A 23507-nucleotide genomic window follows, 5' to 3' on the forward strand; every position below is an offset into this window, starting at 1 on the left:
TTGCCACTATTGGCATAGTAAAAAAAACTCCCGGGTCCCGGGAAATGACCAAATTGAACTCTCGAATCCCGGGAAATTGAAAAAGTTTTCCAGGACAAGTTATTGAGCTCAGCCTTCCTAAAAAAATAATGTTGTTATCCAATGATATATAGCTAAAATTCTGATGGTAAAATCACATGCAAAATAGTGCATTTCACCATTCTGAGAAAAGTCTTTTAAAAGTCGCACTGACCATTGAGTTTTCCAGCAAAAAAAATCAAGCCTGCGGAATTCAAAACCAGCACATACGGAGAGAACTGCGCCTTAGCAAGCTCGGCTACCAGGCCGTTGAAGAGTAGGAAGGAATTTGGGCATGGCATTTTGGTTAAAGGTATTACTGTGTTTCATACTATTGGGCTACATAGCTCTGCCTGTAATATTACATAACATTTCATAAAATAATACAACAATTATTTTACATTCAGATCGCAGCTGAATTATTTCTTGTTTTTTTTTGTTTCGTGATCAAGATTACTATAATCGTGTCTGGATTGTATGCTCGTACCCTGTGGAAAAACTGATTGATGAAATTAGAAATAAGCCAGTAATAAAACAGCTTTAAATCGATTGAAAAGCAAACGCTTGCCAATCGAAAGGGCACAAGTCAGGATTCGGGTAGATGTCACAAGCTGGGAAAATACATTGTATTCCCAGTGTTAAGCATGAAAACTTTGTAGTGCCACAAACCCCTCTCTCCATCGAACGGAAACTTACGATTGGGTGATGATGGCTTTAGGACTTCCCCCAACATCAAGACAAACAATCTCGATGCATGTTTTCATCAGCATTCACCCAGCCAGCCAGCAGCATGAAATAATGCAGTTGGCAGAATGTAATCGATTCGGCATTGCTTCCAGTCCCGTGGGGATGATTCTTGGGAAAATGTTTAAAGTTATTCGATATCGGTCGGAATGATGGTTCGGACAGACGATTGCGATGCAAAAACAGCAATGATATTGTTTTTTTCTTAGAACAAGAAAGAGCATCGTGCGTCTTGAGCAAAGAACACACAACTTTGTTGGGAGCGTGGGCGGGTGTGCTTGAAAGTTCACCAGTTTCATTTGTTACGATGAATTTCGCAGAATTTATGCTCACTCTTTTCTCTTATTGTAATATGGGTTGTTCCCAGAGGCGACTCGTCCACCTGTCCAACCTGTTCATTGAACAGGTAACCGATTTAAAGCGGATAAATTTTATTAAGTATCGCAAAGCTTTTCAAACCAGCAAATTACAATTACAATTTTTGTTTGAATATAAGCTCACGTAAACAAAAACAACGCCCTATGTTCAGCAGCGCTGCATGCACCGAAAAAGCTTTGGCCCGCCACCCTTTACTCTTTCCAATCCACCAATACTAAAGCGAAAAATGCGAGCCCTGCGGGCCACGCTCAAATGCTCGTCGCGTTCACAACGACCCTCTGAACGTAGGGGAAAAAATCTCCATACAGAAAAACTTCAACACATGTAAAGAGCTTCCTATTCACACGCAGCGGCAGTATCGAGGTATTGGTAAATCCGGTTCAAACTGAGAGCGTGAACTGACAGCATATTTTTGGAGAGAGCGAAATGCCACCCCCAGGCCCCTGCCGACTCAGCTGACTCAGCTCAGCAGGGAGCTGCATGCAAAAGGTAAACAAGCCAGCGCGGTGACAGCACGTTGAGAGCGTGAATAAATGAGAGAGCGCGAGAGCACGACAGATATTGCTCTGTATTTGGCACAATTTTAGGCTTCAGGCTGTTTTGCGCAGACTGGCGATGGCTCGTTTTAAAACAGGAATGTTCAACTGCGCGCGTTGAACATCTTCGATCTTCTTGGTTACTAGTGGATTTTTGGTCTACTGGAAAGTGATGTAATGTTATGTTTAGATAGTATGATTGATAGATTGAATTGAAACAATTGAAACAAAAAAGTGCTGTGCTTTTTCCAACATTACTGTCATCTGGGAATCGAGACACATGAGCAGAATTATGACAGTAGATTCAACCATTGTTTTTGCCTTTCTTACTAAAGAAAAGTATAGGTTTTTATTTTTCGGATGGTTCAATTTAAAGCGGAGGTAGTCCAAAAAAATGTGTAAATTCGTTTAAGATTTGATGCCATTGAATGCTTCAAAAACGACTGTGCTTATTCAGACTGTAGTCCCGGTTCACTCTAGCTAAATGTATCATATATTGTAGCATGATTTTTTTTTCACTGATGTCAAAAACAAATATTTTCATTATCTCGGATTCAGGTCAATCTAATTTTATTTTTAACATCAAAAGCCCTTCTTTTTATTCGGAAATTGAAAATATGACGACATAACAAGCAGTGGAAATTCTCTTTGGCAGCATAGTGAGTAAATTCAATTCTCTAGAAAATTGATAAAGTACCAAAAGCGATACGACCTGCTTCTAAAAAGTAAAAAGTAAAATGAGATTAAAAAACATTTTTGAATGCAAAATGATTTTTTTAATAGCTTTGTCCTCAAGTAACCAAGTTAACTCAAAATAAGTTGGGCTTAAAAAGCCCAACAAGCAGTTTTCTTTTGTGAAGGATGCGGTATTTTTTCTGAAAACCCTGATGAATAGTTTCAAAATTCGGAACAATAATTAATAAATTCCCTTTAATTACAATAAGGATGGCGGAGCAACTGCCCTATTTTTTCACATTCCCCTTGCTGATTAAGTCTTAAAAATACATTTTAACGAGATAAAAAAAATGTCAATCATAATTTCAGTTATTTTTTGCATAAAGAGTAAATAATAATAGTATAAAAATAATAAAAAACGTAAAATAAAAGCCATTGGAAACATAAAAACTTTGAAAACATTTCTTAACATTGAACAGGTGCTTCATTTGGGCACGAGTCGCCTCTGGTTGTTCCATAATATTTCTTAGTACTAGTTATTTTATAAACTCTTTTTGTTCAACCCAATGAACATGTAGTGACTCTAAGATACCACGTCTGTAAAAAAATATAGATAAAATGTAGCTTTCAATAAATTTTAACAAAATCATTATCTTTCCAAGAGACAAAACAATACAAAAAACCACAAATTTGAAAACGGTTCTAGTGGGTTTTGTTGTACAGGACATACGACGCATATAACTTTTCTTTTCCATCAGAAAGAACGGAAAGAACAGTTGTCAGTATTCTCAAGCCTCAGGAGATACCTTATTTGCTTGATTTACATTAAGCCACGTTCTCATCTTCCTTCAGCACCCACTTATCAGCATTAGACAAATATTCATTCATTCATAACATTTTCCTGATCATCCAGGCAGCCGTGAGTCATACGCAATTTTCGTTCTTTTTTGTTGCTTCACGTCAGCCCGGCCGGATGAGTTGGTTCGTTTTGAACATCGAAGATTTTTCCCCTGGAGGGAAAAACCCCTTCGCCGAAAGTCGCCCCAGCAGCATCCGTGCCGCGCAAGGAAAGAGTGTGCCAAAAATGGAAATGAGGAAAACAAACAAAAAATTGTGCTGACTTTGGGCTAGTCAACAACGCCGAACTTTTCGAGTGTTCGAGATACCGGGTAAACGACTTTCAAGAACCGTTCTGAGCAACCCCAGAGAACAATCGTCATCCAACAACAGCCAAGGATGCTCCGGAGCTGAAAAGGAGCAAGAAAAAAAAAAAGAACACGTTGACAGGCAGTCGTGGCAGCATCCAGACGCAATGTCCGAGACAGTCTCGAGGATTAAGTTGTAGTCGTAGATAGAGCAGCCACCGACAACATAGTGAAGAAACGGAAGCCGCAAAGGCTAGTGTGACTGGCACAGATTTTCGGGGAAAGTATCATGAATCACTCTTCACTTGAAGGTCTACCCACCGGAGATGTGTGGACAGAATTGGGCAGATAAACATTTTCCAACGTTTCTTACGGGTGGTCATGAACTCACCACGAAGTGTCTCTTTACGCACTGGGTCGACGACTGGTCGATGTGGAAGAGAATTTTGGCTTTCGGTTATGGTTGAGTTATTATGAATGCATTGAAGTTCTTGTAGTAGTTTTATTACATTATTCGTAGGTTCATTTTAAAGGTTATCAGTTTGGAAAAGTATGTACAAAAATGCTATGGACCGATTTCCTTAACAAAATTCAGCAGATTTATCATAGTATTTTTCCAGGATACTTGTCATGTTATAAATTGTTTTAATGTTTTTGCCTTCCTCACCTTTCTGAGGAAAAACTGTGAAATTACTCGAGAAATGTACTTCTTAATTTGACGTCCTAGACCCACATTCACGCATCGAAAAAATGTCACTCGATTATCTCCGGACTGGTTTAACGGATTTTGACCATTTTGGTCTCATTCGGATCCGTCTTGGGGTCGCATAAGTCACTTTGTATAAATCATGATGTTTTTAAGTACTTTATGTTTAAAAAAGATTTAGACTAAGCAGTTGCCCCGACCCCTCTTCAATTTCCGTGAAACTTTGCTCTAAGGGGTAATTTTCGAGCCTGATCACGAATCCGGGATCCATTTTTCTGGATTTTTACTAAGACATGTTTTTATATTAATTTGTAGCTCTAAACCGCGAAGAGATATAAATTTGGTGTCAAAGGGACTTTTGTGTAAAATTGGATGCCCGATTAGATGGTGTACTCCATATTTCGAAAACAAGTATTTTATTTTTATCAAAGAAAGTTGAAATCGCTGCCATTTCCCGTTCTTCAACTGTGAGATATGTCATTTTATGGGAAATTTAATATTCTTTTCGAATCAGAAATAATCCAAAGAGGCCTATTAATTTAGATATTTTTTTTAAATTATGTTTCAAAAACTTATAATACAAACTTATTTTACCTTTTGCTAGTGGATAATTGTCTAAAGAATCCGAAAATGCCTTACGTTTTCCGATTCAAAAGCATGTTCATTGAGAAAATCATGACACTTTGAGAAGATTAAAACAATGCTATTAATCAAAATTTTCTGCATTATAGTTAACTAACTTTTTAAACTTTTCAAAATTTTATGAAAAGTTTTTATTTAGGTACTTTGAACACTTCTCTACCACGGTCAGTATGATTCTATACCAGGCCTGCCCAACGTCAGGCCCGCGGGCCGGATCCGGCCCTTGAAGCCATTTCATCCGGCCGCGACGGCTTTTCAAAATAGTTCTATGACCGGCCCTTAAGGCTGTTCATGAAGTATTAAATAAACAAATTTATTGTCTGAATTAAAAAAAATAAGCTTGAGATCAAATTTTAACATATTATCAGAAAATTCTTAATGTTTGAATTTAATTCTTATAATTTTTATATTGATTGTTTTCTTTAACTGAAAAATTGTGCAGGAAAACAAATTATCCATTTCGTAAAATTGTGAAATTTATGAAAAAACTTGGATTGTTGTCTTAAAATTTACAAAAAGAGACTAAATGTTATTTCTTTGAATTTTAACGGTGTTTACTTCAAATTGAAGTCTTTTTCTATTTTCTTTTTTTTAAATGAATAAGTAAGCAAAACTAATGTATTTTTCCAGAACAACTTTTTAGTGATAAAGTTTATTTAAAAATAAACATAAGACATCAAATTATTCATACTGAAAATAGACCGCTGCGAATATTTTAAAAATATAAAAAAAAATATCAAAAACTTCAAAAAATTCTAAAGATCATTGAAATTTGAATGTTTTTTTTTCTTTATATACAAAATATCAAGGTATTTAATTGCAATCGTCAAAAACAATATCTATACAATTTTAAACATACAAACATTAAAATAAGTGAAATAAACACATTTTTGAGTGTTATCTTTGTTTTTCATTCTTAAAATCAAGATACATGAATCATATTTGCAACACTAGTTTTTTTATGTAGGTATTTACTTTAAATCAATCCAATCATAAGATCAGGTTTACTTTTTCAACTTTTATCAAATATTAGTTCCGGCCCGCCACTGCTTCGCAGGGCAAAAAGGTTGGGCACCCCTGTTCTATACCATTCCGTACGTATTTAATATGTACTCTTCATTTAGCCGAAAAATCTCAAACCTATCAAAGTCACCCCTTTGACGGTACGCCATCAAATCGGGAGTCCATTTTACACAAAAGTCCCTTTGACACCAAATTTCTATCTTTTAACGGTTTCGAGCTACAAATCAATAAAAATCGTGTCTTAGTAAAAATCCCGAATAATGAAAGGGGTCGTACCTCATCTCCGTCACGAGAAAATCAAAGAGGGGTCGGGCAACTTTTTTTCTGATTTCGTGTGAGTTGGCAGAGAATAACCCACAACCGGTCGAAAAAAAATCATTTTCAGATACAAAATTGGATTTGAAAAAAGTACGTTACATAAATTGGAAATTAAGGAAAAGGTTTACGTCTGTCTGTCTGTGGTTTAAGGTAAATCAAAAAATATTTATTATTTATCGGGAAGTTTCACAGCACTCATTTGAAAATTTCAACTTTATATAAAAAAAACAATACTTTTAGATTTGAGCAATTCTCTGAGATTTCGGTCATTCGATTTTTTTGTATTTTTTAATCCAGCTGAAACTTTTTTGGTGCCTTCGGTATGCCCAAAGAAGCCATTTTGCATCATTAGTTTGTCCATATAATTTTCCATACAAATTTGGTAGCTGTCCATACAAAAATGATATGTGAAAATTCAAAAATCTGTATCTTTTGAAGAAATTTTTTGATCGATTTGGTGTCTTCAGCAAAGTTGTAGGTATGGATATGGACTACACTGAAAAAAAATGATACAAAGTAAAAAAATTTGGTGATTTTTTTTATTTAACTTTTTGTCACTAAAACTTGATTTGCAAAAAAACACTATTTTTAATTTTTTTTATTTTTTGATATGTTTTAGAGGACATAAAATGCCAACTTTTCAGAAATTTCCAGAATGGGCAAAAAATCTTTGACCGAGTTATGATTTTTTGAATCAATACAGATTTTTTCAAAAAATCGAAATATTGGTCGCACAAATTTTTCAACTTCATTTTTCGATGTAAAATCGAATTTGCAATCAAAAAGTACTTTAGTGAATTTTTGATAAAGTGCACCGTTTTCAAGTTATAATCATAATTAGGTAACTTTTTTGAAAATAGTCGCAGTTTTTAATTTTTTTAAAATAGTGCCCATGTTTGCCCACCTTTAAAAAATATTTTTGAAAAGCTGAGAAAATTCTCTATATTTTGCTTCTTCGGACTTTGTTGATACGACTCTTAGTTGCTGAGATATTGACATGCAAAGTTTAAAAAACAGGAAAATTGATGTTTTCTAAGTCTCACCCAAACAACTCACCATTTTCTAATGTCGATATTTCAGCAACTATAGGTCCGATTTACAATGTTAAAAGATGAAACATTTGTGAAATTTTCCGATCTTTTCGAAAAAAATATTTTCAAAAATTTTAAATCAAGACTAACATTTCAAATGGGCGTAATATTGAATGTTTGGCCCGTTTGAAATGTTAGTCTTGATTTCAAATTTTTGAAAATATTTTTTTCGAAAAGATCGGAAAATTTCACGAATGTTTCATGTTTTAACATTGTAAATCGGACCATTAGTTGCTGAAATATCGACATTAGAAAATGGTGAGTTGTTTGGGTGAGATTTAGAAAACATCAATTTTCCTGTTTTTTAACCTTTGCATGTCAATATCTCAGCAACTAAGAGTCGTATCAACAAAGTCCGAAGAAGCAAAATATAGAGAATTTTCTCAGCTTTTCAAAAATTTTTCAAAGGTGGGCAAACATGGGCACTATTTTAAAAATGAAAAACTGCGACTATTTTCAAAAAAGTTACCTAAAATGATTATAACATGAAAACGGTGCACTTTATCAAAATTCACTAAAGTACTTGCAAATTCAATTTTACATCGAAAATGAAGTTGAAAAATTTTTCGACCAATATTTCGATTTTTGAAAAATCTGTATTGATTCAAAAATCATAACTCGGTCAAAGATTTTGCCCATTCTGAAATTTCTGAAAGTTGGCATTTTATGTCCTCTAAAACATATCAAAAAATAAAAAATAAAAATAGTGTTTTTTGCAAATCAAGTTTTAGTGACAAAAGTTAAATAAAAATCACCAAATTTTACCGTGTATCATTTTTTTCAGTGTAGTCCATATCCATACCTACAACTTTGCTGAAGACACCAAATCGATCAAAATTCCTTCAAAGATACAGATTTTAATTTTCACATATGGACAGCTACAAATTTATGGAAAATTATATGGACAAACTAATGATGCAAAATGGCTTCTTTGGGCATACCGAAGGCACCAAAAAAGTTTCAGCTGGATTAAAAAATACAAAAATTAAAATTAAAGAAAAAAGACCGATTCCGTAGAGAACTGCTCATTTTTGTTTGGTTTCTGAGTTGATCAGACACGCGAACATTTAACTAAATCGAGGAAACAAACGATTCACTTAAAAATCCTAATCAAAAGTGTTTTTTCGGTGAAAATTCGTGCTGAAAAAATCATCATTTTCGCCTACAACATCGCTTGACAAGTGCAAAGCTATCTAGAAATTAAAAGTGAGAGTGTGTGCGTGCAACATGGAGCTAACCTTTTTGAAATTAATCGGCTCCCCTCCCACTAATATTTACACACAAGATCCTCTGTAATTACTATTAGCTTTACAAACAATGTTATTACAAAAGCCGACTCGGTCCTAACCAGGTCCCAGTACCGAAAAGGAGATAATAAAAATAATTTTATGAAAAAAAACCTTTTTGAAGTGCCGTGGTAAACTCCACAGCCACTTCACAGACAGTTTAACTCCATGTTGCAGATAAACCGTTATTATATAAGGCGAAGCCAAATAATAAATTGAACCAAAAATGGTTCCAATTACTAAATAAAAACGTAACCTAATCCACCTTAAGGTAGTTGGTGCCTTCTTCTCATTTATAGAGTGATTACAATTCCCTAAAGTGTCCACATGGTTTATGGATCTCCCCTAACGTGATCGCAGCACCTAAGAGGTCCTAATAAAAATAAGTGACGAGTAAAAAAACAGACTTCCTACAGACATTTTGTCAAGATTATACAGACACCGCCTTTCAGGAAAATGGCATCCCTCTACAAGGCTTTTTTCGTGTCGTTCAGACGGGACCATTTGAGGTTATTCAAATTCAGAGCATTTTATAAACTGCTTGTAATTTTAGATAGGTAAGTCAGATCTTGAAAATTCCTAATCCACAAGAAAGGTTTTCTCATATGATTTCTAAAAATATATAACATGTGAGGGTTTCATTAAAAAACCACCCTTTTTACCATAATTTTAATTTAATATGAAACACTTTTTTTAACATAACTTTTTAAATACATGATAAAACTGCATGAATTTAAATAGCAACTTAGGGGACGTTAAGACGGATCGATTAAAACCATTCCGGCCAAAATCGGTTGAGCCTGCGACGAGATATTCCAGTGACATTGATTTGGTACACATGTCTACATACAGCCAAACACACAGACATTTGCTCAGCTGGTGATTATGAGTCGATATGTACAAATGAAGGTAGGTCTAGGAGGTCTAACTAAAAAGTTCGTTTTTCGAGTGATTTAATAGCCTTCCCTCAGTAAAGTGAGGAAGGCAAAAAGGACTAGAAATGATGTTTTTTCTTTGGTTAACTTCATTACAAAATGAACCATTCAAATCACCTACGATAAAACATCAATCTATCGAGCTTATCTATATTCTTTCTCCCATCAATATTTGAAAATCAAATTTAATAACATTATGCCTCACTGGTCCTCTACACTCAAAATCAGCGACGCGTGCCGGCTCGTGATTTGTTTACGATTGAATATACCTAAATATAAACCGACTGCCATCGAAGTTAGGTCACAAACAAACAATCTGAGCGCAAAACGTCGAATATCATCACTTTTTTTTGTGACTTTTGTTCCAAGGAACAAGGGGAGATGTTTGGTTAAGGTGGAGGCGCACGGTGTCGTCACTCTTGGTGGTGGTGTTTATATTTATGTTGCCAAAGCTTTATCACCATCTTTTGAAGCCATCGCCATCGACGAAAGGGAGACAAACTTTGCGAAAAGGCTTGAGAAGGATTTAAATTTAATTAGTTCTTGTTTAGCGAGTTGGTGAAAAAGCATAATTAATTTTAAGCTCAATTCAATTTATCGTCACAGACCATTTTGATTTGTTCCTCCCGATTGTGATGAGGTGAATGGATGAATGGAAGAAGGACGACTTTTCTTTATCGTCCCCGATGTTCTTTGTCATTGTTACTCTGTTTTGTTTGGACGTGAGTTTGTGTGTGGCAACTGGCAAGCTCCTGGAAGTTTAGCTTTTCTGCTTTTGCGTCGTTTTTCTTGGAGACTTGCTTGGGCGGCAAAATGTTCCTGTTCGCGTTCATTCAGAAAATTGGCGCAAAGTTTCGAACTTGGGTGACAGAGGGGAAACGAATGGCATGGTGCGGTTTGTTTATTAAGCAATCCCAAAAGCTAGCACCGTTAACTAACTCAGAGTGACAGGCTAAGACAGTGTGTGTGATTTTGGTAGGACTTCGATACCACAACCAAGTTTTTGAGGTTTTATTGAAAGGGAGCTTGAAATAATGGTGATTTGATATCAAGAAGTAGGTAGTGTTGGAAAATTTGATTATGTAAAGGCGGTTAATTTATAATCCTTTTCTTCGTAATGGCTCTTACGTAACATAGTCAAACCAATAAAAATTAATATTTTTTCTTATGCATTGCAGTTCTAAAACATTGCAAAAGGGTTGGAAACATATAAAAGGCTGGCTTTAGCTGAAACAGTAGTACAATTTGATTTTTCAAAGCGAATTTTGAAAATTCGTCATTTTTATTTTACTAAAATGACAAACTGAAATGACAAAAACTAATTGTTTAGAAAGAAGACAAGATGCAAGATGATGGTTTGGTTTTTCCGCATTTTATTTGGTTTTTCGAGAGAAATTCGTAAAAATGTCAGGAAAAAATAAATTCATTTTCCATCTTTTTTTTTTCGTAAAATTATTTTTATTAGGTCCTTTTCGGTACTTGGACCTGGTTAGGAACGAGTCGGCATTTTCCATCTTTAACATGCCAATGCAAAATGACGACTTCCTGCAATCAATATGAATAACGTCATGATTCGTAATCCGGAACTTAGCAGCATATACTTTTTGTTATAGCTGGCACAAAATCATATAATAAGTTGGTAACGTAGAAATATCATCAGGATGTAGTATAAACAGTAGGGTGTTTCACTGCCCCTGATCGCATAAATGTCCCATATGCATTTTCATTACTTTTGAGTTATTGATGCAATTTGGTTCAAAATCTTGTGCTCATTCAGAGAAGCCTATAACATCCAGTACTTTTTTCTAGAAATCAAGAGGAAATCAAGTTTTTTCGTGAAATTTTAACACGTAGCCTTATGTGTGGGACAAACTTGTCATGCGTTTTTCTCAGCTTGCTGTTTTTGCATATGGGACATTTATGTCAACATGGGCAACCAACAAAGTTCTCAGATTACGGCAAACCGAGGTTCCCCTTGTAGAGGATACCCATAGGGACTCTCATGCCAAATATCAGCCCATTTGGTTGAGAATTGGCCTGTCCCCAGCGGTTCAATGTTTACATGGAAATTACTATGGGATTTTTGTGCTTTTCGTTCAATCGTTTCTACAGGTCTGGGGACAGCATGGATTCACTCGGAATAAAGACAGGTGTGTAGGGGATGGTCCAATGAACACATTCCAGAAGGAATTAGGGTTGTCCATTCTGTCCCCAAGGTACGCATTGGATCGACGTCAGGTGTCTCCAAAACCAACGATTCATCCTTCAAAAGCATCGCATTTCCTTAGTATGGCTAGGTGAAAACCACGACGCCCCATATCAGACGGTGAACACGTGGAGAGCCATTGATTGCATTATTATTACAAAATCACCATGCTACGTTATTTAGTAGAGTTGAAATCTTTACAGGAACTTAAATAATTATTATTTTATTACTTTAAAGAATGTTTCTGAGCCAAAACTTTAGTGTATGCTTTGCCACGTGTTCACCGTCTGATATGGGGCGTCGTGGTTTTCACCTAGCCGTCATAGCATACTAAGGAAATGCGATGCTTTTGAAGGATGAATCGTTGGTCGGACGCCTATGAAATATTTCAACTCATATTTTAATTTAATTGAATTGTTTTGGTATTGGCTACAGCGTCCAAACATTTTTGAAATGAAAGTTGATAATAGAATTTATCAAATAACACAGTTTTGACAATAATTATGCGAACTTATATCTAAATAATTGAAAAAACAAGATGCAGGTTTCGAAGCGTCCGGGAATTCGAATCATGACGTTATAGAATATTATTGGTAGGACTCCTAACTATGATTTAAAGTGAAATACGGGGCAATTTGAACGCATTTATCAAGGTTTAAGAACAAAATATGATATTTTCTATGAACACAGGCCATTTTGTAGTAAATCGCAAATCGCGATTTTTGGGAATTTATCGTTGTGTGAAAACATTGTTCCAGAGGCAAAAACCTATCGAAATCCGGATTAGCCCTAAGGTTTCCGCCGCCCCGCCTTTTGGGACACACTAGTGTTGATGTGTGTATGGGAATTTTTGAAAAATGTTTGGAGAAATGCAAAATTTCCAATATATTTTGCGGAAGATGGTGTTAATTGTGTGAAAATTTGATCAAGGGATTGATTCTGATAAACTCTGCCTCTAGGCAGACTTTTATCTAAAAATTCGCCAAAAATCCAAATTCCAACAATTTTTTTATCTTTAAATACCAACTCTCTCCTTAAATTTGTTTGGAAATTTGATTTGTTTTATGTGACCTTGCTAAGGCGTCAGCCATAAAGTACGTACGCTCTTAGGGGGAAGGGGAGTTACCGTAGGTGTGAAAAGGTGAGACGAAGGGGGGAGGGTGGGTTTATGAGACTGTGACGTCACGCTAGGTTTATTTTTATGATTGCATAACATTAATTCGAAATGTAATAATTAGACATCTTATTATTTTTTTCAAATGAAAATTGGCAAAAATACAAAAACATTCTGAGAGTAAAGAAATAAAAACTATAAAAAATTCCATCGAAAACAAGGGGGGGTCTGGCAAAATGTGACGTACTTTTTGAGGGGGGGTTCAACATTGCGTGACAAAGTGTGACATAGGGGAGGGGGTTAATGTTGACCGATTTTTGCGTGACATACTTTATGGATGACGCCTAACGTTGAAAAAAAAGCTGTAATTTTTGTCCCAGACTATCCCTTTAAGCATTTTTTACAATTAAAATGATAATATGGTATCATTCTATAGCAGAAAGCAAGCAAATAATTTAAAAGTGACTAAAAACATGAATAATTTCAAAAGGAAAAGAAAACAAATATAAATTAAATTTTGTTTGGCATTATCTAGTAATTTTGAAATTAAATATGTCTTTATTGAACTTTCTTATAATAATTACATTTCATTTACATTCTAAGTGGTATGGCTACATGCTCTTCATCTTTGTTATATTTTTCGTTTTCTTATTAACTGTTCACATTCATTTATTTACTTCAAATTGTTTTACATTTTTGCATTAAATCGAATACATTTGGGTAAAAAAGAAAAAAATCGCTTTAACAACTAATCCTAACTTAAAACTAAAAAAGTAAATTCATTGAAATATTCAAAATCATTAGAGCATGAGCATGAGCATGAGCATGAGCATGGTTGACTGCCAATGAGCTGCTACTCCGTTATTGACAGATCAGCTGAAGTTAAACAATGAATCAAAAATGATTAGTGGGAGCCAACCATCCGTTCACTGTTTAACCTCTGAAGATCCCTGCTTTATTAGTCAATACCGGCGCCCTCCCAAGAAGCCTGCAGTTCAACGAAAGGGAGGAATGTTAGTCCGATAGTTGAAGTTGCAGACTCATCAAGCACACAGTTTTTCGCTATATACTTGTTGATACCGCTTGAGACCGTTGAATCCACAGCATCTCCTTCAAGCATCACGTGATTAATATTTTTTTGGGTTAGTAGGATAAGGTATTGGCTTTTCGATGCCTCCCGAGCTACGATGCTATGGGGAGGACTTTCATAACAGACCCGTCGGCGAGCCTTCCGAGCAACGATGCTATGGGAAGGTCTTTCTGGTTAACACACAAAATCACTCACTCACAATTATTTCACTCCACTATTAATTATTCCAAAATGTCAGTGCGTCTTCCGATCATTATATAGAAATGGCTTTTTCACCATAAAAAATAAAACCTAAATCGAAAAAATTATACACAATTTACCCGACGCCGTGCCTTCCGATCAACGATGATATAGGAAGGGCTTTGAAAATCACAAAACAATTAATTAAGATCACAAAAAACACTAATTGCAGGCCAAGGATTGATACCTAAGAGCATGCAATGGCACTGACCTTGTTGCGTGCTCTTCGGTTGACGTCCACGTAAGGAACATCCTGGAAGGAGCGTAACTAACTACATCCGTAGTTCTGTTAGATCATCCGAATTATCTTGATCAGAACAGTATAGCTCTGGTTCCTTGCGAGTGTCCTATTTTCTTACCTCCACGTTGGCTTGGTTTTCATGATGACCTAGCTGGTGGCCTGTGGAAACGGATCGTAAACCTTTGACCACCGCGGGTCAGAGTCGAGACGGCTAAAAGAAAGGGGCGCGACAATGTGGGAAAGGGAAGTAATTTGTGATTGTAGACGGTATTGTTTTGATTCGCAGTATGTTGAGTCAACTGCTGTGGATGTACCTGAAACATCGCACAACGGGGTTTCTCTTCTCTTCATTCTCAGCTACCACCTATCTCCTATTTTTATTTTGCTCTACTGATTCTCACTTCTTCACTGATTCTTCTATTTAATATCCATCATTTGATTTTGATTTTACTAACTTTTGATTCTCTTATCTCTCAAAGCTTTTCCACTCTTTTTTACCAATTGATACTGCTGTAACAAACTTTGATTTTTTCCTTAAAAATATACGTTTCCTTAATGTACTAGTAATATCAAGTCTATTTATCATTTGCCTAATGTTTTTTGATTTTATTGCAAATTTATATATTTGATTAATTCTTTATCTGTCCTATAAATTATCATTACTATTATCTAAGCTTGTTTTGTATCTCTATTTATTAACTATTGTCTAATTTTACATCTAATACATCTAGCTTCTCATTTATATTCTTCAAAATACGCTCATCATTCTCTTACTATTGATTCTTTGTTTTCTATTGTTTTCAATCTTCACCCTTTTTTCAAACAAGTGAGGTTTGAGCCCTTACTCAATTTATGGAATAATTAAAGGATTAACACAAATATTACTAATGTACTTTTGAAAACTTTTCTAAAATGCTTGGGACCAAAATATTGTAACAAAACACCGCGACAAAAGAAATAGCAACAGATAAACACGACTCAACAATAGGGAAGATTTCAGGAGAAAACAATACACAGTAAATAACAATTAGTTTTTGAATTCAAACTAAAAATAAAACAGTTCTTGCTTTAATGAAAATTGATAGGCACACTATAAATGGTTAGGCGCTTATACTTACATCAAACCCTACGTAATGTACCACCCCCGGCCGAGTTAAAATGCGTAACCGGAAAAGAAGGTGTGCATGCCTGGCACGAACACTCAAAGCGTGTTCTAGCGTGCTGCTCGTACTGACTCAGAGCAAGGGTGAGATGTAGGTGTAAGGGCAGTGCGTGTTCGTCGGGAACCTGGTGCATAAGATCGGTCAAGGCCCGTTCTTACACTGAAAATTGCGAATTGCGAATCACAAAAAACACTAATTACTCAACGAAAATTACGCTCAAGACACAAATAATTCAGTAAGGTATGCTATTATTCGATTACCACAATCACTCACCCCAAACGAATAGCGACACAAAAGCACACAAAAAAAAAATTAACCTGCATAATCACGACTTCGCGTCCCCACTTCCAGCGCACCAATGATGCTATTATTCGATTACCACAATCACTCACCCCAAACGAATAGCGACACAAAAGCACACAAAAAAAATTAACCTGCATAATCACGACTTCGCGTCCCCACTTCCAGCGCACCAATGATGCTATTATTCGATTACCACAATCACTCACCCCAAACGAATAGCGACACAAAAGCACACAAAAAAAAATTAACCTGCATAATCACGACTTCGCGTCCCCACTTCCAGCGCACCAATGATGCTATTATTCGATTACCACAATCACTCAACCCAAACGAATAGCGACACAAAAGCACACAAAAAAAATTAACCTGCATAATCACGACTTCGCGTCCCCACTTCCAGCGCACCAATGATGCTATTATTCGATTACCACAATCACTCAACCCAAACGAATAGCGACACAAAAGCACACAAAAAAAATTACCCTGCATAATCACGACTTCGCGTCCCCACTTCCAGCGCACCAATGATGTTATTATTCGATTACCAGCACACAAAAAAAAAAATTAACCTGCATAATCACGACTTCGCGTCCCCACTTCCAGCGCACCAATGATGCTATTATTCGATTACCACAATCACTCACCCCAAACGAATAGCGACACAAAAGCACACAAAAAAAATTAACCTGCATAATCACGACTTCGCGTCCCCACTTCCAGCGCACCAATGATGCTATTATTCGATTACCACAATCACTCAACCCAAACGAATAGCGACACAAAAGCACACAAAAAAAATTAACCTGCATAATCACGACTTCGCGTCCCCACTTCCAGCGCACCAATGATGCTATTATTCGATTACCACAATCACTCAACCCAAACGAATAGCGACACAAAAGCACACAAAAAAAATTAACCTGCATAATCACGACTTCGCGTCCCCACTTCCAGCGCACCAATGATGCTATTATTCGATTACCACAATCACTCAACCCAAACGAATAGCGACACAAAAGCACACAAAAAAAATTACCCTGCATAATCACGACTTCGCGTCCCCACTTCCAGCGCACCAATGATGTTATTATTCGATTACCAGCACACAAAAAAAAAAATTAACCTGCATAATCACGACTTCGCGTCCCCACTTCCAGCGCACCAATGATGCTATTATTCGATTACCACAATCACTCAACCCAAACGAATAGCGACACAAAAGCACACAAAAAAAATTAACCTGCATAATCACGACTTCGCGTCCCCACTTCCAGCGCACCAATGATGCTATTATTCGATTACCACAATCACTCACCCCAAACGAATAGCGACACAAAAGCACACAAAAAAATTAACCTGCATAATCACGACTTCGCGTCCCCACTTCCAGCGCACCAATGATGCTATTATTCGATTACCACAATCACTCAACCCAAACGAATAGCGACACAAAAGCACAAAAAAATTAACCTGCATAATCACGACTTCGCGTCCCCACTTCCAGCGCACCAATGATGCTATTATTCGATTACCACAATCACTCAACCCAAACGAATAGCGACACAAAAGCACACAAAAAAAATTACCCTGCATAATCACGACTTCGCGTCCCCACTTCCAGCGCACCAATGATGCTATTATTCGATTACCACAATCACTCAACCCAAACGAATAGCGACACAAAAGCACACAAAAAAAATTAACCTGCATAATCACGACTTCGCGTCCCCACTTCCAGCGCACCAATGATGCTATTATTCGATTACCACAATCACTCAACCCAAACGAATAGCGACACAAAAGCACACAAAAAAAATTACCCTGCATAATCACGACTTCGCGTCCCCACTTCCAGCGCACCAATGATGTTATTATTCGATTACCAGCACACAAAAAAAAAAATTAACCTGCATAATCACGACTTCGCGTCCCCACTTCCAGCGCACCAATGATGCTATTATTCGATTACCACAATCACTCAACCCAAACGAATAGCGACACAAAAGCACACAAAAAAAATTAACCTGCATAATCACGACTTCGCGTCCCCACTTCCAGCGCACCAATGATGCTATTATTCGATTACCACAATCACTCAACCCAAACGAATAGCGACACAAAAGCACACAAAAAAAATTAACCTGCATAATCACGACTTCGCGTCCCCACTTCCAGCGCACCAATGATGCTATTATTCGATTACCACAATCACTCAACCCAAACGAATAGCGACACAAAAGCACACAAAAAAAATTAACCTGCATAATCACGACTTCGCGTCCCCACTTCCAGCGCACCAATCTGAAATATTCAAAATCATTAGAACGAGTAAACTACGAACTGTATTTTAAGATAAATCCTCCAAGCGTTCTTACTTGTTCCGCACGAGTTTTGCAACCACGCAGTGTTGTTGTCATCTCGATGAAAATGTTCAGAAGTTCTTGTGGTGAAAACAGGTCACTACTGCCTTCATCCGTTGATGCTGGTTGGTTTTCCCTCGGTTGCTGACTGAAGCCAGGAGGTGTTGTATTCTCTGCAACTTTTTGCCGCTGATTCAACGGCAATGGCTGCAGATTTGGAACCACTCGAACAGATCCCGCTCCAGGTGACGCCAAAGCAGGAAAATCCACGTCAGTGAAAGTTGGTGGTGTTTTGCGACGATTTGGTTGGTGCCTCGTCGTCGCTTGCTGCCGAATTTTTACAAACTCAGCTCGTTTTGGGCAGCTCCGATTCTTGGTAGAATGGTCGCCGCCGCAATTGAAGCATTTCGCTTCGATGTTCTCGTTGATTGTTTCGCAAGCTTGAGTTTTGTGCTCACCTCCGCAGGTTGCACAACGACTCTTGATGAAACAGTTCCTTCCACCATGTCCAAACTGCAAACAGTTCGAACACTGCGTCACGTCACGGTGCACTGGACGATAACGTTCCCAAGTCACGATGATGTTGAAAATTGCCCGAACTGCTTTCAGCTCAGACGGCGATGTTGATCCTTTCTCGAGATGAACCAGGTACAGTTGATCACGATACTTGATGTCCTTGTTGTGTCTCGTCATCTTGAAGACTTCGATCACGTTCAACTTAAGAGTTTTGAGCTCTTCTTTCAGCACACTCACGTCCATATTGTACAGGCCTCGGAGGACCTGTTTCATGGGGCGTTTACCTGGATCGTCATGGCTGTAGTATTCAATCTTTGTGTTGTTCAGGAAATCCCGAACGTAGTTGTAATCCTTTCTGGTAGGTAGCAGAATTTTGAGACCATCAGCACACAAGCGAATGGAAGCTCGTAAAGCACCAGATTTGATAAACCCGGTCAGCCACTTTCGCACCGAATCCGATGACGATGTTTTCACAAAAATGGGTGGCAACTTTTCCCGTCGTTCAAATTCTTCCTTCTCGCTCACGTCCACAGGGAGGGTAGCGAACTGGTTTCCAGACAATTTTTGAGCGTCCTTGCTCAAACTGCCTGGCTTTGCAGGTAGCGCTTCGGCATTCTTTAGCTTCTTCAAATCTGCCGATCCTGCTGGTGAGGACCGCCTCTTTTTCTTGCCGTGAGGCATTTTTGCACTTTTTAAGCACTTTTTTGGTTTGTGAGGGACGCACGTCTGACTCGCTTCTCTGCTGATCGCAGACTGCATTATCTAGTCTAATCTATCTTTCTCAAAACTTTTCAAAACGGCTAGGCCAACTGCGTTTAAGTTAACCACAAAGATGACTCGTTGAATTGGATTGGTTTTGAGTATGGATGTTCAAACTACAAAACAGTTCTGAATCTACAGGAGAGGAAAAACGTGGGGACCCCCACTTACGTTCCTGTTTGTTTAGGCAATGTATCGCTGGAATGTGACATTGTATTTCCACAAATGCCCTCGCTCTGGATAGCTTATGACGGTTCTAGGAATTATCTCAAACCTAGCTTGAGCCCTTTAGTCCAATATCGATGCAAGGTCCAATATACGAACAGCTGCCATGTTTACATGTTTTCTACTGCCATTTTTTATTGGATTACATGTTTCAAATATAAAATCCATTTCCATTCAATCCAATATTTCCATACACGGCTAGATTAAAAGTGACACAAAACCCACTTCAACATCATTCAAGCCGACACACACGCGTCATTTGTGCGAATGCTCGGCCAAGTGGTTAACAAATCGATAATATTCATACCTCGCGCGCGGCACACACACACAGAATCCAGAATCCGCACACTCACACACAATCTGCCGGGGACATAGATATGAAAATCGCATAAAACTACGGCGATGCGAGAGGCAATAAAAATGTGCCAACTTTAAATTACTTACCATCGCACTGAGTCACGCCGTACGTGCCGACGAGCAGAACCGCCAGGACCAGGCAGGGATGCCAGGATGACGCTGCACGCGGTGACGAAGTCATCCTTTGTCTCCTGCCGGCGGCGTCGACGGCACCAGCGGCCACCGTGGGTTCTCCTCCCGAGTGCATCGAGAGGGCTCGAAAGTTGCGACTCTTCTCGAGAGCGGCGGGTTGGGGGCTTTTCTTAGAGTAAGAAAAAAAGGGGTTTTCGCCACGGTTCCGACCGAGATAACTGATTATTTTTCCGTACGTAAACCACACCAAAGCCGGGATGATGGCTCGAAGGGGGGATAATTTTCTTCCGTTTCTAACTTTTACCCGGATTTTCCGAGTCACACACACACAACGCGAACCGCGTTGACGGACGGTCGCGGACACACGGACGAGACAGGCACGAAGGTGCAATTAGTCACATTACAGAGAGAAGGTGGGGATTTTTTCAGCGAATCCCGCGAAAAAATTGTAGATTCTACGACACGCTGGGTCCTTCTTCGAGATGACGACGGTTAGCCAAATCTATTCAATTTAGCAGACAGTCAAACTGATAGATGAACTCGCCGTGCACGCTGTCGGTGACTGGTCTGGTCCCTTTTGGTGTGGCCACTCTCTGCCGGCGCTGAAAGATAAGACCGGAAAGATGCAAGATTAAATCTCATTGTGTGACGATGCTGGGATTCGGTCCCGCAGGACCATTACGACGGAGAGCAAAGTTTTCCTACTCTCCGAGCAAGGCGATAAGAACTATTTGAACAATGATCTGTTGGAGCTAATAAAACACTTCATCGATGTCATATACTGGTCGGTGTCGTCTGCCCTCTTCACGGGGCGCTGTAATCCTCTTCGGGATCGGATTGATGGATTATGGGACGCGCGCGAGCTTGGAAAGTGTGCCAGCTGACCCGGGGGTGGGGAGGGAGTTTGTGTGCTTCTTTTGATAGATTGCGGCACAGATTTTTTTTTGAAGTCACTTGAGAGCGAGAGGTGTAATTGGAGGGAAGTGGTTCAGCTGGGTTGGGTCAATTTCATTAGGGGATCGGGATTTATTAATAGAGGAAGTAAGTCAATGCTTTGATCTCGAAGGATTTAGGGAGGGTTTTTTGTGAAGTTAGACGGAAGAATTTGTAATTCCAATAACGCAGGGACTTATGCTTCAATAACTTGTGCCTATGATGGAGACGCATGGTATTCCAAATTTCCAGCACCATCAACAATTTAACTTTGTACTATACCGAGACAAGAACTTTAAAAAAAATGTGTAAACTGTACACCCAATTAAAATTTCATTGCATTTCAATGATGACAAAGCTACTGACATTTGGTTGCAGCACTACTGCAAATTAATGATGGAATCTCGCTATCCTTTCAGTTAACCAGAGTCTCGGCCTGAAACTTCAAACACGAACAAAAGCAGCGAACCGAAGATTGGCAATGACGTTTTGGAATTTAGACAGTTTGGAACGCATGAATTACCCCATTATCGGTTTCCCGCATGGGTGGTGTGGACATTGTTGCACATGGTTGAAGTTGGGAATTTTGCAACTTATTTTAATTTATGCTAAATTTCAAAATTACACTAAAGGCACGATGATTTGATGTGCAATATTGATCAGAATCGCGATAAAAGAGGTTTAAATTGAAAAATAATAATAAAACAAATTTGGGTCTAGAATTTAACGAAATTTTGTCTGTTTTGTAAGACTTAATGTTATTGCACAATGGTTATAGAATTTTTTACAAAAAAGTAAATTTTTCGGTTCGTCCACAAACAATCTCATGTTTGTAAACAAACGACGCCATATTGCCAATGTTTTTTGGTAGCTCATATCAGGCCATCGCCGGGGCCCTGCAGTTAACGCTTTAGTTCCACTGCTTAACTAAAAAGAAGTGTAGAAAAAGTACTCCATATCAAAGAAATAGAAACAAATTAGTTTTTTTAATATTCAATTTAATTATTTCTTAATAATATAAAAACTAGTTTATTTTGGGTATTTGTAGAAGATTAACTTATGCAATCCGTTTTATTTGATCTTTCCATAATTCCGGAGTTTTTTAAAGGTCCAATATACAAAAAAAAAAACATTTTTGTGCTTTTTGGGTGTTTTGATTTGCCATGATTCAAGACGGTTTGAAAAAAACAGAAAAAGCAAGTGTGGTAAATTGGACCTTTAAAAAAACTGTTTGTTCCCAGTCATTTCATCAAAACTTTACAAGCCAAACCGTTCGTGGAACATTTTACGGAAATCGGACTGTGGCTCAACGACAGCACCCGACGTAGCCTTCAAAGCTGATTCCGCTGCCGGTGCGATTTCCACCGCTCCACAAGTGGCCATCATATTGGCGCGTGCCAGCTCGAAGCCGGTCTTCATGCGTTGCTCACTGTCGGTCATACACGCGATGTAGGTCTGCTCCAGCCCATCCATGGTGGATCCCAGCACGGCAACCCATTCGGTCACCTCGTCCTGAATCGAAGTTGGGTACCGCTCCATGTTACCAGACTTGGAGGACAACTTAGTAAGGATCTTCTCCGGGTCGTAGAAGATGTTCTCGTCCTTGAACACGTTCAACAGCCCAATTCCAATGTACTCGGACTCGTCCTTTTGCATCGCGGCATAAAACTTGTTCACTTCCACCGTCAACGCATCACTCGCTTCGGAAATACACGTGGCGAATCCCGATCCTGCCAGGTTCATCACGCTGTCCGTCATCAATCGCACAAACGAAAGACACGGTACGTCCGCTGTTGAAGGCTGGTTGTCGATCTGGAAGATGATCTTGTCCTCCTCGGTAATGGCATCCGTGACCAGGGTTTCCTTGACCTTGAGAACGTCTTCGTGAAACACGTTCAGCTTGGCGGAGCTGCTCAAACGAGCGTCGGACAATGTTTCGATGACGAAATCCTGAATCTCGCGGTACCGCGGACGCAGGTTGTTCATGGAAGCGAGGACGGTCTTCGATTTGGGACGATCTGCCGAAACGGCCTGCAAAATGTCACTTTTATTAGCTTTCTCTTAACTTCTTCAAATCAACCAAACTTACGCTTAGTCCAACAAACAAAATTGCTGCAATCACAAACGACTTCATGGTTGGGATTGGTTTATTTGGTCCCAGCTCTTAACACTTCCTCTTTCAGATCACTTATGGCTACTTGCTCCAATCAGGGAGAATATATATACGAGCCACCGAATTTGTTTCAGTTCCTGATATTAAACCCAATTGTCCACAAATCGTCGAAGAATTTTATCTAGGTCCGGCTGATTAAAGCAAATCCACGCACATAAA

At 38.3% G+C, this 23507-nt stretch overlaps 2 protein-coding genes across 2 annotated transcripts in view; both read right to left on the reverse strand.

Annotated features, from left to right (window-relative positions):
- The window catches only part of LOC6031360, a 55524-nt gene that overhangs the window by 26646 nt on the left and 5371 nt on the right, over positions 1–23507 (reverse strand). The window contains exon 2 of the mRNA XM_038253173.1: positions 20198–20844. Coding sequence (XP_038109101.1) covers positions 20198–20357 — 160 coding nt within the window. The 5' untranslated portion in view covers positions 20358–20844. The remainder of the gene's footprint in view (positions 1–20197; positions 20845–23507) is intronic.
- On the reverse strand, positions 22415–23362 carry LOC6031358. The gene is made up of 2 exons (XM_038253174.1): positions 23265–23362; positions 22415–23206 (listed from the first exon to the last, which is right to left on the reverse strand). The coding sequence occupies exons 1-2, from the start codon at positions 23307–23309 to the stop codon at positions 22433–22435; spliced, it is 819 nt and encodes a 272-aa protein (XP_038109102.1). The 5' UTR covers positions 23310–23362; the 3' UTR covers positions 22415–22432.

This window comes from Culex quinquefasciatus, chromosome 2 (assembly GCF_015732765.1).
Source record: "Culex quinquefasciatus strain JHB chromosome 2, VPISU_Cqui_1.0_pri_paternal, whole genome shotgun sequence".
Classification (NCBI taxonomy): Eukaryota; Metazoa; Arthropoda; class Insecta; order Diptera; family Culicidae; genus Culex; species Culex quinquefasciatus.

Coding starts and splice junctions, on each gene's coding strand:
- LOC6031358 (XM_038253174.1), bottom strand. CDS start 23,309: ATGAAGTCGTTTGTGATTGCAGCAATTTTGTTTGTTGGACTAAGC. Junction 23,207..23,264: donor TTTTGTTTGTTGGACTAAGC/GTAAGTTTGGTT, acceptor GACATTTTGCAG/GCCGTTTCGGCAGATCGTCC.